This window comes from Oxyura jamaicensis, chromosome 4 (genome assembly GCF_011077185.1).
Source record: "Oxyura jamaicensis isolate SHBP4307 breed ruddy duck chromosome 4, BPBGC_Ojam_1.0, whole genome shotgun sequence".
NCBI classification, from domain to species: Eukaryota; Metazoa; Chordata; class Aves; order Anseriformes; family Anatidae; genus Oxyura; species Oxyura jamaicensis.
The window spans coordinates 57,074,012-57,090,573 of NC_048896.1; the positions used below are offsets into that span (position 1 = coordinate 57,074,012).

General features: G+C 41.6%; 1 protein-coding gene across 1 annotated transcript in view; it reads left to right on the plus strand.

Annotated features, from left to right (window-relative positions):
- The window catches only part of SLC7A11 (solute carrier family 7 member 11), a 66,412-nt gene that overhangs the window by 36,048 nt on the left and 13,802 nt on the right, over positions 1–16,562 (plus strand). The window contains exon 7 of the mRNA XM_035325980.1: positions 15,572–15,695. Coding sequence (XP_035181871.1) covers positions 15,572–15,695 — 124 coding nt within the window. The remainder of the gene's footprint in view (positions 1–15,571; positions 15,696–16,562) is intronic.

Consider the following 16,562-nt stretch of genomic DNA (forward strand, 5'->3'; position numbering starts at 1 on the left):
TTTTTCTTTCTTTCCTTTCCTTTCTTTTCCTTTCCTTTCTTCTTCTTTTTAAACTTCAATTACATTGAACTAGATTTTTAGATTGGATACCATGGGTTACCCTGTACTTTTGCAGCGCAGACATTTCTTTGATGCTGCAGTTTTCAAGTTTCAGCCCACTAGCTACCATGAGTGATATCTCCTAATAACTGGTGGTAGGGATTCAGTCCTTTGATACTTGTTTTCCCTGTTTGAGGCTGTTGAACACAAATTCCTCCCACCACACCTGGGTACAGTGTTGCCTTCCTGACTAGTGGAGTTGTTGCCTTCCTGACTAGTGGAGTTATGTCCCAAGGGGGAGGAAATGGAGCACACCTGGAAAACACGATGCGCCGTGCAATTTGAGTCTGCAGTGATCCAAGCCACGTACACAGCAAGACACTGCCAGCCTGGATCCCCTGCCTTGCCTCTGACACATGCACTTACTCTGTGTCTGAGAGGTGCTTTGAATCCACCAGAGCAATGTATGCAGACAGCAGAGGGGCTGGGAGGATGACTCACTGCATGAATTCAGCTGTCGTCTGCAATAGAGATCAAAGAGAGTAAAGGCTTCAGCAGCAGGGATAACATAAAGGCTGCCGATTTCACTGGCACCATTCCTCTTACCTCTGTGGAGAGCTGGATGTAGCTGCTGTATGCAGGCACTGCTTTCCAGAGAGTGCACGTTTCCCTTGCACGTTTGGTTAGGGACTGACCTAGTGGGCATTATCACCACCTGTAATGTCTAGGAGTGTGCATGTCACACTCATTCAACATACATTGTTATCTTTTTGCTTTCCCCTTGTGCAGGTTTTTTTTTTTTTTTTTTTTTTTTTTTTTTTTTTTTCCCATGACATGTTTCATGGTGCTTGTATCAGTGCTGGGTCCTTTGGGACAATTCCATGCCACGAGAAGGAGTAATGATCTTTGGGTGAGGTTTCAGGCCCTGCTACATGTCTTGTTGGCAGCTGCTTTCTAAACACCAATTTAACATTTGAATTGGTTCGGGTGACTTCCAGTCTTTCTCTCCTCTGCTTCCACTTTATTAGAGCTACCCGTGACAGCTTAAACTGATGTGCCAGTCAATAAGTGTAAATTAGAAAAGAGAATGATGTAATCTGTGGTGTCTGTAAAGATTTTGAAGATATACCTTGATCATTAATTAAGACAATAAGGATGGCTCATAAAATTGCAGTAGAGGAGAATAATAATTCACTACTGAATGTAGAAAGGCAAGGTCACTTACATAATTACTTCTTCTAACAATTATATTCCTGGTATTAATAAAATGTTCCTGCTTGCACAGAAGTTGAGGTGACAGCTGTGGCAATATTCAGGACTAGGAAATGTAGCTTTGATACCTCAAGCTTTGAGGGCATAATAAAGAAAAGTGTAGTTGTCTTTTCTGTCTACTTGTTCTGTTTTATTTTATTTTATTTTTTTTTCTGGTATGAATTATTATTTCAAACAGTCAAAGCTAACTTACAGCACAAACCTGGCATGGATGCTCAAGGAAGGGCGAATGGGAAAATAGACGAACAAAGATGAATGCAATAGGTGCAGAGATCAGTATTACTGTGCTGGGTTTTAGCTGTGGATATTTGTATTGAAATTAATGGTGTCATTACTATTCTCTTTCTCCTAATTGTCTGATATAGTATCCGGTTTTAATCCCTTTTGTGTTTTTAGAATGCAATAAAGACATTGTAAATGGTTTTAGCAATGAAATCAGAAAGGTGGTCAGCTGCTTGAGAAGTCAGAGATGAGGATGGAGGGGAAAAGAGAGGGGAAAAGACAAATTGCAAAGGTAAAGGCCATGCTGCTGCACTGATCCAGGCCAGGCTGCAGAGCTGGTAGTGGCTCTCTTTCTGTACCTGCTGTGAGGAGGCAGGGCAAGGCTGGGTATGAAAGCAGGTTGGCTTGTGATCAGCTCGGTGCTAAGGCACTATCTCTGTTAAGGAAATGCTTCAGAAGCCGTTCCTTTGATATGGCTGCTTCTGTTTACACAGACTCCCTGGTTTAAGATAAAAGCCCAACTTGAAATGAAAATGACCAAAATGTCTCAGAATTCTGTAAGCACTAAAAACTTTTTGAAGATTATTTGTAGTTGTGCTTGGGCATCGATCAGAAAGGCTCCTGCTGAAGGAGAGCCTTCGGCTGGGTAAGGAAGGTTGCAGGCCAGCAGCTGCACGGGCATTACCTGCTCTGATCCGAGCGTAGTGAAGCAAAGCGGTATGAGGTAAGCTCTTCTGCAGGGGATGAGGATATTGCATCATTTCGATTTAACAAGTGACTCTCCTTATCGATTTAATGCTGAGAGTGTAAGGTGTTGTGAGCAGGTACAGGTGAAGTTACTGCCTCGAGTGTACACAGAAGGGGCAAACATCCACACGGAAGCGGATGCTTAAGAGGCAAACCCTCGGCCAGGCCTCTCATCCTCTGCCAAGCCTGTGGCACCTCTTTCGAGGAAGCAAAGTTGCAGGAGCTCAGTCGGACCTGCCTGTCCTCTCCCTGCTCCTGGTGGAGGTGTCTCCAGGTGCTGAGGGCCCCGCAGCCTTGCAGGATCTGGCTGGCTGGTGCAGGGTCTTACAGCACCTTTGCCTCCGGATTTTCACTCTTATTTCCAAGAGTTTTGGTGGCTCCAAGTGTAAGGATGTGATGTGTGTGCGTGCTCACTTCAGCCCTGGGTGGTGGCTGCCCCGGCTTTTCTCTGCGGTCGGTGTTTTGTTTGCGTTGCCCGGTGTCACATTGCTACAGAGCAGGTCGCTTGTTTCTGGCCCTCCTGGCTCACTTGGCTTGCTGATGTGATAACCTGCTGAGCACAAGGTGTATTTGCTTTTCTCCTTCTTCCTTTCTGTTTGTTTATGTGAATCATTGTTACCATGAATCAGCCCTGCTAGAGAAGTAAAACAAATGTTTATTCACAGTCTCCCTGGGTAGCTGGCAAAGTGCAAATCTGCTTTAACAGCAGGCTAAATGTAATGTAACAACAAAACAATGTAACCTTCTAAGTTTCCCCTGCCCTGCGTTTTTCTCCATTTTCACCACTTCAGCACCCAAAATACACGCAAGCCTATTTTAACCTCTTTCACTGCGGGAGGTGCAGCCCCAGGCCCGTGGCAGTACTTGTGCAGAAGGGTGACAGCATCCTCTGTATGGGAACCCTGTGCTGCTCTGTGTAGTGCTCAGAGCAGGAATAAAAGCCTCTTGCAAGACTGATGTACTCTTAAAGCTCCAGAGCTGTAAAATATGCTGTGTTTTACTGGCAGGATCATGGGTCTCTCAGGGTTAGGCTAGCGATGGTTCTGGGCTCTCATTAGCCTTTTTTGTTCATTTTCTATGATTAATAAGCAAGTGGTTTGTCCCAGCGGCCTGACTGAATTCACCCAAAAAGGATAGAGAGCAGTGCATTGATGGCAGATGGGAAAGAGGGTAAACTCACCAGAGCAGTTAACCAGAGGGGCAGAAAAAAATGGTCCCAGTAGGAATCAGATAAACCTACTATGTCTATAGACTTACAACGTCAGCTGCCGTGTGGTGATGTGAGCCGTCAGCGTCAAACACACGGGACCGAACCAACAAATGTTTTGGCTGTGCAAGAATTACAGGTTTGGGAAGCAGTTTGCCGTTCAGCTGTAATGTACTGCATGTTTGTATACTGACGCAATGCACGAAAGCCCTGATTGTGCTCAGCTGATAACCACTATCAGGTCATGCTTTGGGCTGCCAGCTGGATAAGGTAACAAAGTATATGTGCACTTGACACGTTTCGGAGTCTGCCTTTTGATATGGAGCACAATCGCTGCAATTCTCCAATGGCTTCTCTACTTATCGCCTTGGGCCCGGAGGGGATATACTCTTTGAGAAACAAGGGTGTGGCGAGGTGCTGCAAGCTCCAACCCTGGCACTGGCACACTGCAAATCGTGAGCCTGTGTTGCTGTCAGAATACCCTAAAAACCTGGAAAGAAAGCTTATGTGGTGGGTACCAATCTTTACGGTCATACTGCTCTGCAGTGCGGACAAAACTCTCCCCGGTTTTCCCCTTCCCAGTTTAAAAAGCCCTGGAATATCAATATAAAACCCAGCAAAACCCAAGAAATTCCTTATGAAAAAGCATAGATATAGAACAGTTTTTGCTCTTGAGTACTACTCATGAATGTCACATCCTGCATATAGAAAAATGGAGTCCTGTGACCAGGTTTCACAGCCATTTTTCCTGTTATTTGTAATAGCAAGCCAACACCTGCTACCCATTGGTAGTTACATACAGCAGAACTTGCTAGCTTAGTTCAGTTTAATGTTCTGATCTGTACCCTGGTGCAGCTTTTCCTGGCTGCAGAAGTGGAGGAATTGCTTTGTGCCCCCTTTTTTTCCACTTTCCCTTTAATGTTGAGCCTCAAAAAAGACCAAGGTGTGGAGCACTAAGTCAGTGTTATGTAAGTGCAATGTTATGTCAGAACTAATAGCGACATCCTGTATGCCATTAACAGCAAACTTTTACTAGAGCACCATCTGAAACTTCATAGGCTGATGACGGCAACCAACTGAGAGAAAATGTGATAGCATTTTTTGCTTATATAAAATACAAATTGGAGGACAAAACACAAAGAAAGGAAAGAACTACTAAAATGGCAAGTGTAGTATGTTCTTTATTGTACCCAGGTGCATCAGAACTGAGTTTTATGGCTGCATAGGCTGTGGTATGTTATAAAGAGTACTTACACTTCAGAAAATCATAGTCAAGACGTCAATAGCAATGGTATTATCATACACAAGAAATGATGTATATTCCACTTATGTCAGCTAGCAGAGTAATTTACTCAACTTTTGCACAGTCTTTTTTGGTTAAGAAATTCAACGGGGTTGTCTTATTTATTTGTTCATCTTTAATGAGCATTAAATTGCTAACTGGTAGTAAGTTATGTCATAGTCATATCAAAACAAGACAACTTGGCTTCGTGCATCTTTCCCATTCTGTGAACATCTCCCATTCTGTGTGATCACAGAATTTCCATCAGAAAAGGCTGTGGACTCTCCTTACCCAGTGAGTGTTGAGATTTGTATTCCTCTGCATGCCTGCTTATGGGTTTGCTGATGCTCTGGAAGCAGGTCGCTTACAGTGTAGCTTATACTTTGATATTTGGCTTTGTGTATGTTGGACCTTTAAATATACAATGACACTGATATTTTATTTAAGAAAATAATATGGTTAACTAACATCCCATAAGGGTTTTCAATCATTTAAATTATAGTACAGCCTATATCCATGAACTGTAAACTAAGAGGATTTATACAAGATTATAATGGCTCCAGAGGAGCTATGAAGTGAATAATCTGGATTTTACAAGTTGCACTGCTGTGGTCTATTATGTCAGTCCTCATTCACTGGTGGCACTTGTTGTTGAGCAAGTACTGTTATTTGCATCTTCACCTTGTCCTTATGTTTTGCTCACTGCAAAAAAAAAAAAAAAAAAAAAAAAAGTTGAGAATATAATAATAATATAATAATGGTATTTAATTTTTGAACTACCGTGGAACAAAGTATCCCTTAGAGAGTCGTTTTGATATCATGAATTGAAAAGATCTAACAGCAGTGGAGAGATCCCTTCCATAGGTCATGAGAATGGATAGAGAATAGGAGCACTCCAGTATGACAAGAGGTTTAACTTGTGTTGGGGTTATTTTAGAGAAAAAAAGAATCAGACTCATCCTATCATGAAGGAAGGACAGGTACTTCTGTTTTTTCACATCTATTTACAACAGGAAAAAACAGCTGCTAAGTAAAAGCAGATAAAAGTAAATTATTTATCCACAAAGAGTACTGAAGACCATGAAATTCCATTTGGGTAAAACTTCACTGCAGAATGAACTTCTTTTGTGGGTCTAATACTGCAAAGCATTTCTATAGATGTGAAAAATAAGAATCACTTTAGCTCTCTTACTTTGTGCTTGTGAAGGCCATGAGCAAAGTCTTTTTCCTAGCTACAGACACAAGTAGATACCAACCGTAGGACAGCTGTGGGCAGCACCTGGGCATGGTGTTGACTGTTGTCGGGGTTAAGATGCTGTCCTGGAGGAACTGTCCCAAAGCATAATGTCTTTTTTTTCTGCTTCTAAGAATATAATTTCCCCCGCAAGAGCCCAAATTCTGTGATCTGTTTTGTGCTTATACTGGTTGCTGGAACAGGCCTTGCCAGCACTTCTGCTAAACTAAAGTGTTGGTGTTTTCTCCAGGCTTACTGTCAGGTGCAAATGTCTGGGAGGCTGCTGCTGGCCAGTGTGCTATGGAGCGCCAGCACATGGCACTTGATTTGCAAAAAGGTTTCAGCACCTTAGGTGTACTTTACACCTTAAGTACCATCTGTACATCACACCTTAAATGTAAGCCTTTTAAGGCTTACATTTAAGATTTCTCAGCTTGGACACAGAAAAAGAAAATCCAGCTTTACCAGTGATTTTGAAAATTTTGTACGCATGTGCTTTTCTTCTCCTGTGCATGTGATTTTAGTTCAAGTATCACGATTTTTAGTGAGAAGCAGTAAAGGTAATAAACCAGAAAAAGTTGATATTCCCATTTGAAGTCTGTTCAGGCCCCTCTGGTTACTGCACTCAGAAAAGGCACGTTTTAGCTCATGCTTGGAATTTGCTGTATTTCTCTTGTCAGTCACCTTGCAGAGTTATTTCAGTGTGCTATGTGGCCTGCCCCACATCTGTAGCCAGTCTGCAGGGCTGTCCTTAGCTGGAGTCTCATTTCCTTCCTTTCTGCAGAGAAAACTCTTTCTGCTGGACGGTTTCCTTCTTGGCAGTGCGGTATTGTTAAGACATCTCCCTTTAATTTCATTTAAACCTTTTTCTAGCTTTTAAAATGCTAATGCAGCCAGGTACCCGTGGTTACCCTTTTTCTCATTTTCAATTCCTTCAGAAGAAGAGCCTGCCTCAGTAAATGATATTTCAGTTTCCATGGTGTTCCTTATTGCAAGTAGCTGCTCTTTTCATCACCGAATGGTGCAATTTCCATTCATGCCAAAATATCAATGGTAACGTACAGCAGCAAATTGTTCCTTTATGATGGTTGGCATTGTGGAAACTTTCCTGCTCAAAATTAAATGTCAGGGAATTTAACAAGTTTGAAAAACCTGACTCCTTTTATACGCACGCACATGCAGACACGCACTCCTCCCTCGGTCCCTCTGCACACCTCAGCATTTGTCTTCTGTTGTTACCACGAGGAGTCATTAATATGCTAATGGTGCGCTTCATAAGAAGTTCAGAGGCAGGGACGAGGGGGCAGCCTTCCCTCCTGCACCCTCAGCAGAAGCCGGGCGAGGTGTTTTGTATTCGGGCTGCTTGTTCCCAGCTCTGAACCTCAGCGGTTCATTTCCAGAGTGATATCAGCAGCACCAGTCGGCTCCCTTACATTACTCACAGTGTCACTTCGCCATTTGCTGTTCCATAAATCAGAAACCTATGTTCTCACTATAGACAGCAGGAACACAAACACACCAAGGCAGCACTCCTCTTCCACCCCATCCCTGGTGCTTGCCAATGCCCAGGTACTTGCAGAGCATGGGAAGGGTGGTGGGGCAGGCAGTACGCTTTAGTGGGAATCCTTTTGCAACCACCATCGTTTCTTTTCCTGGCATTGCCATTGTTGGTGCGTGGCAGCTGCTCTCTGCTGGCTTAGGTTTCTGAGCTATGAGGCCTGATCTGCTCATTTCCCCTCTCTTGGGTGCCCTTGTTTACACTGCTAAATCCCACCCCAGCTACTGCCAGCTCTCTGCCTGCTGCTGCCTCGGTGCTTTAGGGGAAGGCACTCATGTAGGATTGCAGCTCTGTGTGCTGGTAGGTCTGCAGGGAACTTCAGGAGACTCCTTTCCTTCTAAAAGTGATTCTGCCTGGGGAAACTAGACCCCGTTCATAAATCAGGTGCTCAGAGATTTAATAATTTCAAATTCCCAGGAGAGCCTCCTGTAATAGATAAAAACTGCTTTTAATATGCAATTATCTCTTCACACCCTTCTTATTACATTTATTTTAGGTCTGGCAGAGAGGTATGTGTCTGTGTGCAGCAGTTAAGAGGAAGTTAGACCTGAGATCCTGTGCTAGATAAGCAGGTTGGAGGAAGAGCCTTGAAATGCTCCTCAGCCCCACTCCTCTTCATTTCCATATGTGATGGAAATGGTGATGCTGGCTGGTGTTTTATTTTTAGAATCCCTTTTAGAATCCCATGTCAGGTTTGTGGTTATAGCTTCCTTGCCTCCAAGCAAGCACTGTGATTTACTATTGCTTCTCATCATAACCTACACAACGGGCAGTGCTGTAAGCACTTCCAGCAAATCGGCCTCAGAAGAAAATAAGAAGCCGGAGCTCGTGAAAGAGCAGAGGTGCTCCCTTCATCTCCTGGTTGAATGTGAGCTAGGCTATAAAAATAAAATCTGAGTTTTTTGGGTCTCAAGTGGAAAAGGTTACAAACTTCCTAGAGTACATGAAAGTTTCCCACGAATGAAATAAACAGAGCATGTCAAAGCACTGACGTTCGATAGGGAACATGGAAGTCATTTATCAAAGCTGTGATTGAGAACCCAGCAGTGACAATATACTTGTATTTGAATCCTCTGAGTCTAGACTATGCTGCTTTGTAAAAGTCAAGCTTTTGTGAAAGAGAGTGGCAGACACTGCTTTTTTTTACAGGTCCTAACTAAACCACATCTCAATTGTGATATCCTAGATTAATGAAGCTGTCTCTAAAGGTGAGCAAACATATGTAATGATTAGAGGTGGCATCCACCATCCATGAAATGAGGATTTTTAGAATCGTTTATGCTCTGAAATGCTAAATGCAGTTCCCTCATGCTCAGCTGCTGCCCAGTTTTTAGACACTCAACTTATATCACATGCGTGATACATCACACTTATAGCATGTCTGTGTTCCTAGCAGCAAGCCTGGCTTTGTACAGGGGTAAGCAAGCCTGACTGTTATAAGGAAGAAAAGACTTCAGGTCCTGTAGACCTTTATGTCGGCAAGAAATGTGTGATTTAAGGTGAAACTACAATGCAAAATAAAAAAACAGGTCTGATTATTCATACATCTCTTGGAAACAGTCATAATCTTTGTACAGTAAGGCTGCAGATGGGGTAATCTGGAGATGCTAGATACTGGCACTCAATGGATATATGGAAATGGTTTATCAAAGAGCTGGCTGAGAAGTTAACAGGTTTCTTAAGTTTCAAGTCTGTGATCCATTTTTTTTAAAGATACATTTTTAAATATGTAGAACTCTGTTTCCTCCTCTTGTGTTCATTTCTTGGTTAAGAGTACTTGGTGCTTGCTATAAAAGAAATGTGCATGGCTAAGCAGAGACACTGTGTCTAATATTTAGTGTTGTAATCTCAAAAGTACTTTGTGGATTTAGCTGTTGTCTTTAATAACTGCTGAGTTGCGCTGTTTTTCTTTGGGAATACCAGGAATCCTATCCATTCCATGTGAAATGAATCAGGATCCTGTCTGAATGTTAGATGTCTCTTTAGCCACTAGCCCAAGTTTCAGATGAATCAATTCTGCTCTTCAAAGAAAGGTTTTTCGTAAAAGACATTGGCTTAATGAGTTAGGACTTGAGCCATGATGTAAATGAATTCTTCACTCTGGTGAGATTAGGCTAACCAGTCCAAGTTGGTACATGATGTGACTGCAGCCAAGTTCAGATTTCTATTCAAATAAAACAAATTGCATTGCAAATGTAGCAATTACCCTTAAGCTCTCAGGGGCTGTTGACAGATCTGTTTCTGCTTAGGACTTCAGCTGGAAGGGCTTGGCTGGAATAAGACGTTACTCTGAGAATGGTGTTACTCTGTGCAATCGGTACCTTTCTAGGTCTTAAGTTTTAGCCAAGAGAGTATTTATGCTAATTTACTTTTCAGGAAACCCTGCTGGAAAGGGTACTTGAAAACATTTGAGAAGTTAATAAAATCTCCTGCCCTTCCCACCACACTTACATCACAGTTGGACCCTTCAAAGTCAGTTGGTCATAGAAGACCCCTTTTATGAACTGTAACCAATTATAAACCAAACCAGTGAAGTCAAGCTCCAGGAAGACAGCAAGTAATTAGACAGCAGAAGCCCTTTTCTTCTCTTGCGAGGTGATAGAAAGTGAGAAGGGTTTTAAATGCAGACCGAGGCCCAATTCTTCTCTCTATTATCCTGGTGTCATGCTGTTGTATCTCTGCAGATGTCAAACCAACGCATCAAAATGGAGAAGGGAGCCCTTCAACTTGCACCCCAGCAGTAGCATCCATGGTGCGTGCGGTGGCGTAAATGAGAGCGCGGCTTAATAGCTAGTCTTTCCTTTCTCATTTCTCCCCTGGAAAATCACAATTAAAAGAAGATAAAGAGAAGTCGCGTAATTTAATAGTGTCTGCACCGCAAGCCCACAAACAGCAATTCTAGTCTGGAACATAAGGCTGGGACATATTGGGAGGCAGTGAAGGGAGAGAAGTGGGGATCAGCTGAGGAGAATGTTTGCTACAATAAACAAAGTAATCATAGTTTGTTGCTAAAACCACTCATCGCCAAGACCTATATTAACATTTACGGATATATGGACTCAGGATATGCTATGATGACCCCATATCTTTTGCCTCTATATTCCTGGCTTTGATTCTGTCCTGGGAGGTGGCCTTTGCTCAACTTTTTCATCTTCCTTTTACTCCATTTCTTGTAACTGATGGGTGAGATTGATATTTTTCCACACAGTGACATGGTGAGAACTGTTTGGTCCTTTCGGTGTAATGGTCTGTCTTATAGGTTGCTTTTCACATGGAAATGGTGTATGGGAGGGAAGCAAGTTTATGTCAGATTAGGGTTCAGGATTGCCATAGTTCACTGAAAGACCACCTGGGAATGTGTAGAGATGTAGGCTAGGCTCTGGTGTACACAGCATTTATTAAAACAAGGCTCTACATCTCCTGGTCTTGTACGGGAGTCATGGGAATCTTAAATTACTATATCTCTTGATGCTTTCTGTACTGTGTGTGGCTATTTTTTTTCCCAGTATCAGGATATTTGGGTAAATCTGCACTTGCAATTTCTTCGCCAAGCTTTGGCCCTATGGACTCTGCAATGGATGATTAGATTTTAGGAGTGCCAAAATCTGGAAACAGTTCATTTGGAAAATTGCTTAACAGATTGCAAATGGTGAATAAATTATTGCACAGGGGAACTTTTCAGAAGGAACTTGAAACTCCTGTGGTGGTAAATTTCTGACTAAAGAAATATAGAATATACAGGCTCAAGCTCATGAAAACCAAATCCTTTCCTGGAAGCCATGTGAAAGAACTGGGACTTTCCCTCTCTTTTTATTTATTTGTTGTCGTTTAATTTTATTTTAATATAACACAAAGTCTCTTTTGCAATTACTACAGCACAGTAAAGATGTGGTTTATCACACCTAACTTTTCCAGCAATTACTGGATTTGTTTAGATGTTCTTATGTTTTCTGACTGTGTCTCATTGACACAGTTTTTTTTTTTTTTTTTTTTTTTTTTTTTTTTTTTTTGTAAAATCTGGATTTAAAGTGGGTGCAAGGAAATGATTTTTTCATGGCCTCTAATCAACAGAGGATGTGGTGACAATGTATTTTATACTTGTGAATTCAGCTGAATCTGTAGGGCATATTTTGATGGTGTGTTTGTTGTTTTGTAGAAAGATCAGTCTGCAGTGGTCACAGCTCTTAGCACTTACTGTTTGTTATTATAAAACTTGTCATTAAGCTGGGATATGAGCTGTAGACTTCTGGGAATGTTCCTCAACTGATTTATTTATGTTGTTCTTATCCCCAGGTTCTCACTCCTGATTTCTTTTTTTTTTTTTCTTTTCTTTTTTTTTTTTTCTTCATACTCAGCCTTCTCTGTTTGTTTCTCTCAGAAACATGTGTGGGAGGTGGTGCAGTGCCAGAGCAGATTATCAGAAGATCTATGGTTCTACAACACGAGGTCAAATCCAAAACCCAGTAGATATCCTGATTAACTGAACCCTGTGCCCTTGCTCTGGGGCTCTTTACAGACTCTAGAAGGAGGAAATTTGCTTCCGAGCCGTAGAGCAGAGTTTGGCAGTACATGGCAATGCATTTCAGCCCCATACAGTCACAGGCAGGACTGGCTGTATTCCTAATGCTGCATTTCTTTGTGATGGTAGATGCCTTGGAGACTTGTGTTCTGGGAAGCACAATGCAGCTGTGCCCTTCGTTTAAGCTGTCTTGATCCTTCCTTGCAATCGCTTTGTATATAGGGCAGAAAGGGAAGATTTGGCTTAGAATAGTAGCTAGGGGTGGGTAAATCTTAAAATGCATAGAGATTCAATTCAGTTTTAATTACCATTTAGAAGCTACCTTCATTGTCTAAATCTCATCTGATTTTATAAAGACTTTTGATTTTCTTGATTCAGTTTTCCTCAGAATTATTTCCTTTTGATACTGATTTTCTTCAAAGTACCAGAGGAGCAGCCTGCTTGAATATCATCTTAGTGGTAAAGCACAAGCCTGTTCCTAGGCATTGTGTGGGTTTGGGACTAGCATCTACAGCTGAACTTCTACTCAGAAAAATACTCCGAGATTTTTTTTTGTGTGTGATTTGGAAATAAGTTGAGATTTCACTCTGAGGTGAAATGCAAAAGGAAAAGACTGCCCTGCAGTAACCAGTGACCAGTTCAATGCAGGTTCAGGTCCTGGGTCAGTTTTATGCAAAAAAAAAAAAAAATAATAATAATATTGCAGTCTCCCATGTGTGAGCATAATGCTACGTATTTTAAGCTGTTGGCCATCCTGAGGTCTGTCTTGGTCAGGCAAGAATTCAGTCTCGGCTCCAAGATGTCATATTGAAATGGTCAGGTTTCCTTTCAAAAGTTTTAGCTTCAATGACTAAAAATCTTCCAGTGAAAAATACCCTTTTCTTGATTTTTCTCACTCCCTCTAGTCCAGAAGTGTTTGCTGGCTGTGTGGTAGTTGTGAATTCACATTGTGTCAGAAACATGATTTATCAATATGGTTATACCATATGTTGCATTTGATTCATAGGATACACAAGTGAAAAGGTGAAATTTACATACTTTGAGGCAACTTAATAGAGAATAGAACTCGGGTATGATTTTTCCTGATTTGGAGAGAAGCCCAGGAGGATATATAAAATACAAGAAAATCGATACACTGATCCTCTAAGGAAAGGAGGTTGTCTTCAATGCTAATGGCATTACAGTTCCTACCCCAGCGCACTCACTGCCTGTGGTTCATAGCAGAGATTTTGGCAGCGGTATCCTGCTGCAGGCTGGGAACTGCCTCTTAAATTGGGTGGATAGGAAAGGCATGATTAAAGCTCTCACTTAGAAGTTTTACATAAGGCTCGCACCTGTCTCTCCATGCCTTCAGATGATTCAAGGACCAAGTGTAAATCTCAACTGAAGTGTCAGTGAGAAGCGAACCACGCTGCGTTGCTCACCCCTGAAATCCTCAAACCGGCCTTTCATTTCTGTTGAAAACTGTCACTGAAAGCAGTGCCTAATAAGCAGCACTCGGCGGGCTCTGTGCTAGCGTGCTGCAGCCCTCTGAAGGCCTGATCCCACCGGGAGACAAAAGGAGGTACAACCGGAGCCATGTCACAACGCCCCCTGTGCTGCTCCAGGCATGAGTTAGGATCTTTGGGCTTTTTTTTTTATTTTATTGTTTTATTTTATTTATTTATTTTTTTTTTAAAATGAATACAGCCTGCTGACGAGTTTGGGGTTGTTCCATTGTTGTTTTGTTTTTATTTCTCCTGGTGGTTGTTGTTGCTATTACTGTAAGTGGGGATTAGTGCTCGTCAGTGCTGAGAATGCTCACTTGTGGAAATGTGTGTTTTTTAACCCTTGGCTTTGAACTGCTCCTTTATTTTAGAGGAAGTAAGGCTGGGATTTAAGTTAGAAGTGAGTACAGCAGCCAGGTTTTAGTAACAGTTAGAATGGACAAAGATAGGTTTTGTTTGTTTCTAAGTTTGGCAGAAAATGTGGTTTCAGTCATTCAAATAGTATGGTGAAAATAGTCTAAAATTGATATTTTTGGCTAGAATTTATTATTATAACTATTATTAAAGCTGGTGTAAATGCTGGTTTATTCAACAGCTTGGTGGTTGAAGCATTCGATTAAAATTTCTGCTCTGGGAGGATTTGAAACTGTGTATCCCTACTTGGGATCAGATGCTAAGTAGATTGAATTCTGTTTATACCCAAGTCAGGCTCAAAGCTTAACTGAACTGTCTGTGAATTACCTGGCAGCTGAGCTATGACTTTTTGCACAGCCATGTTACCAACACCCAGTTCTGCAGTATTTCTTGAGTTGGTAACGGTGTTTTTTTTTTTCTAGCAGTATAACACTTGTATTCTGGGCTGTCTGCTCTGGTCCTTGCCCTTGCCTTCTCCGTCATTAACAAGTGCATCCTACAAACTGATTCCTTCCACCTTCATCACATGAGACCATTGGCTTCAGGTAGAACCAATGTCACGTCTACCCAGATTTGATCCTGCAGTACCGCATGACCTTGTGTACCTGGATTGACTACAGTGGTTGGCACCACAGTTGCTAAGGCATGCAAGATGTGCAACAAGCGATGCTGCCCTGCTTTATTTATTTATTCAGTTTAGAGCTTCTTTTCAGCTTTGTACAGGCATACTAATGTCAAGGATTCCCCTGAGAAATGAGGACTAGAAGTGAAGAGGATCATTAAATTCTGACCTAGCTGTGTTTCTTTGAGGAAAAAATGAGAAAATAATGGATTTTTGTGTTGTATTTCAAAACACCTTGTCAGATACAATAGTCCTTTTGCTCTGTGCTTGCAGTCTCTTCTGGTACACCAGAATTCCCATTCTTTCTCTCCTTTCCCCCACCTCATTGGGCGACCTTCACAGCAGAGTTTGTCAGTTGTGGCAACCTTAGCATCTCTTCAAAATCTTAATGTAGCTAGCTGAAAGGATCTGGCCATGATGCAGCAGCTCTGCGCTCTACTCAGAGGGAGCACAGGTACCATGTCCTTCAAACTGCAATGTGTGGCCTTGGAGTTAAAGGACCAAATGCTTGTTTCAGACCTGAATCCCTTCTTGGTGTAGAATATCACCTCAGATATTGAGGTGCAGATACCACCTCAGCTGAGCAATGGTATCAAGAGACTTGAGTAGCACTTGAAACGTCTGGGTTCTGAGCCCCATTGGGCTCAGCTTCAAAGGAAAACAAAAGTAGGCAGCTCAAATTGGCCATGCATCTTGTATGGGAGGCCTGGGGGCCACAACCTCTTTGTATCCGCAAAGGATTTCTCCTTCAGAAAGGTTTCTCACTTCTTTGTTATAAACATGGCAATTTATTTTGTTGAGATGGTTTTGTTTAGATGTGTTATTTTTACTGGTACTTTCTAATTATGGTATTTTGGGGTCACCAAAATGCACTCACCATCATTAGTGGCTGGTTCTTACGTTATTTGTTTCATGTTCAGGGGGTAGCAACCAGATTGTGAAATAATGACCTACCTTGTGTATTTCAGAAACATACCCCTCGCAATATGCATTTCAATGATTATTGTCACAGTTGGCTATGTGTTAACAAACGTGGCTTATTTCACTACAATCAGTGCTGGGGAATTGCTGCTTTCAAAGGCTGTAGCAGTGGTAAGTTACAGAAGAGAAATTCAAAGCTATATATCCCTGCTGTTTCCCAGTTATGGTTGTTGATATATTTTTATTTCCAAGGGAAGGAAAAAAGTAAACTGGGAGGGAGGATGGGGATGATGGGGGACATTTCCAGTCACGTATGGCTTCTCTTTTAGACAACAAATAAGCAACCAGGTTATTTGATTTTTGATCCCATTGATTTGATGAATGGGAATGTATTTAAGGCTATAGCATTTGTAATGCAATGTTAGACTATATTTATTTAATTGATATAACAAAGTCCATAGGACTTAAATTTTATAGCTAAGTACATACTTGAAAAAATATTTTCTAAATCAGGGGCTGAGCTCCTGGGAAACAGAAAATACAGATACTTGTGAAAGTGGGAGATCTAAGCTATTTCTTTTGTTGCAGAAAGCAGTAATGCTGTCTCTGTACAATGTGTGTCCCAAGTGCTTAGAAAGGGGAGTGCTGTCAATACTGGAGTTCATTTGGGAAGGAGTTACAAGGCCACCTGGATTGCAAATGCTGTTGTGAATTGCTATAATGACACTGATTTTTATATATACAATAACTGACTTGCAGTGAGGAAATAAAAATTCCCATTTACTTTCCAGTAGTGACACTGCCTGTGACTTTTTCAATTGGCATGCCATTTAAAAAGACCAGTTCTGTAGCTCTTGGGAGTTTTAGGAGCAAAACATTTTGCAAATCTCCAGAAAATTGTGCATATCCCTTGTGGTGCTCCAGACACCAACTAAGGCTCTTATAGTAACCTTGAACAATGAAGTGTGACTGGATGGAATATAGTGTTGGGTGGCATCAGCTAAGTAAAATGAAGGCTATGGAAGAAAATATGAGGTA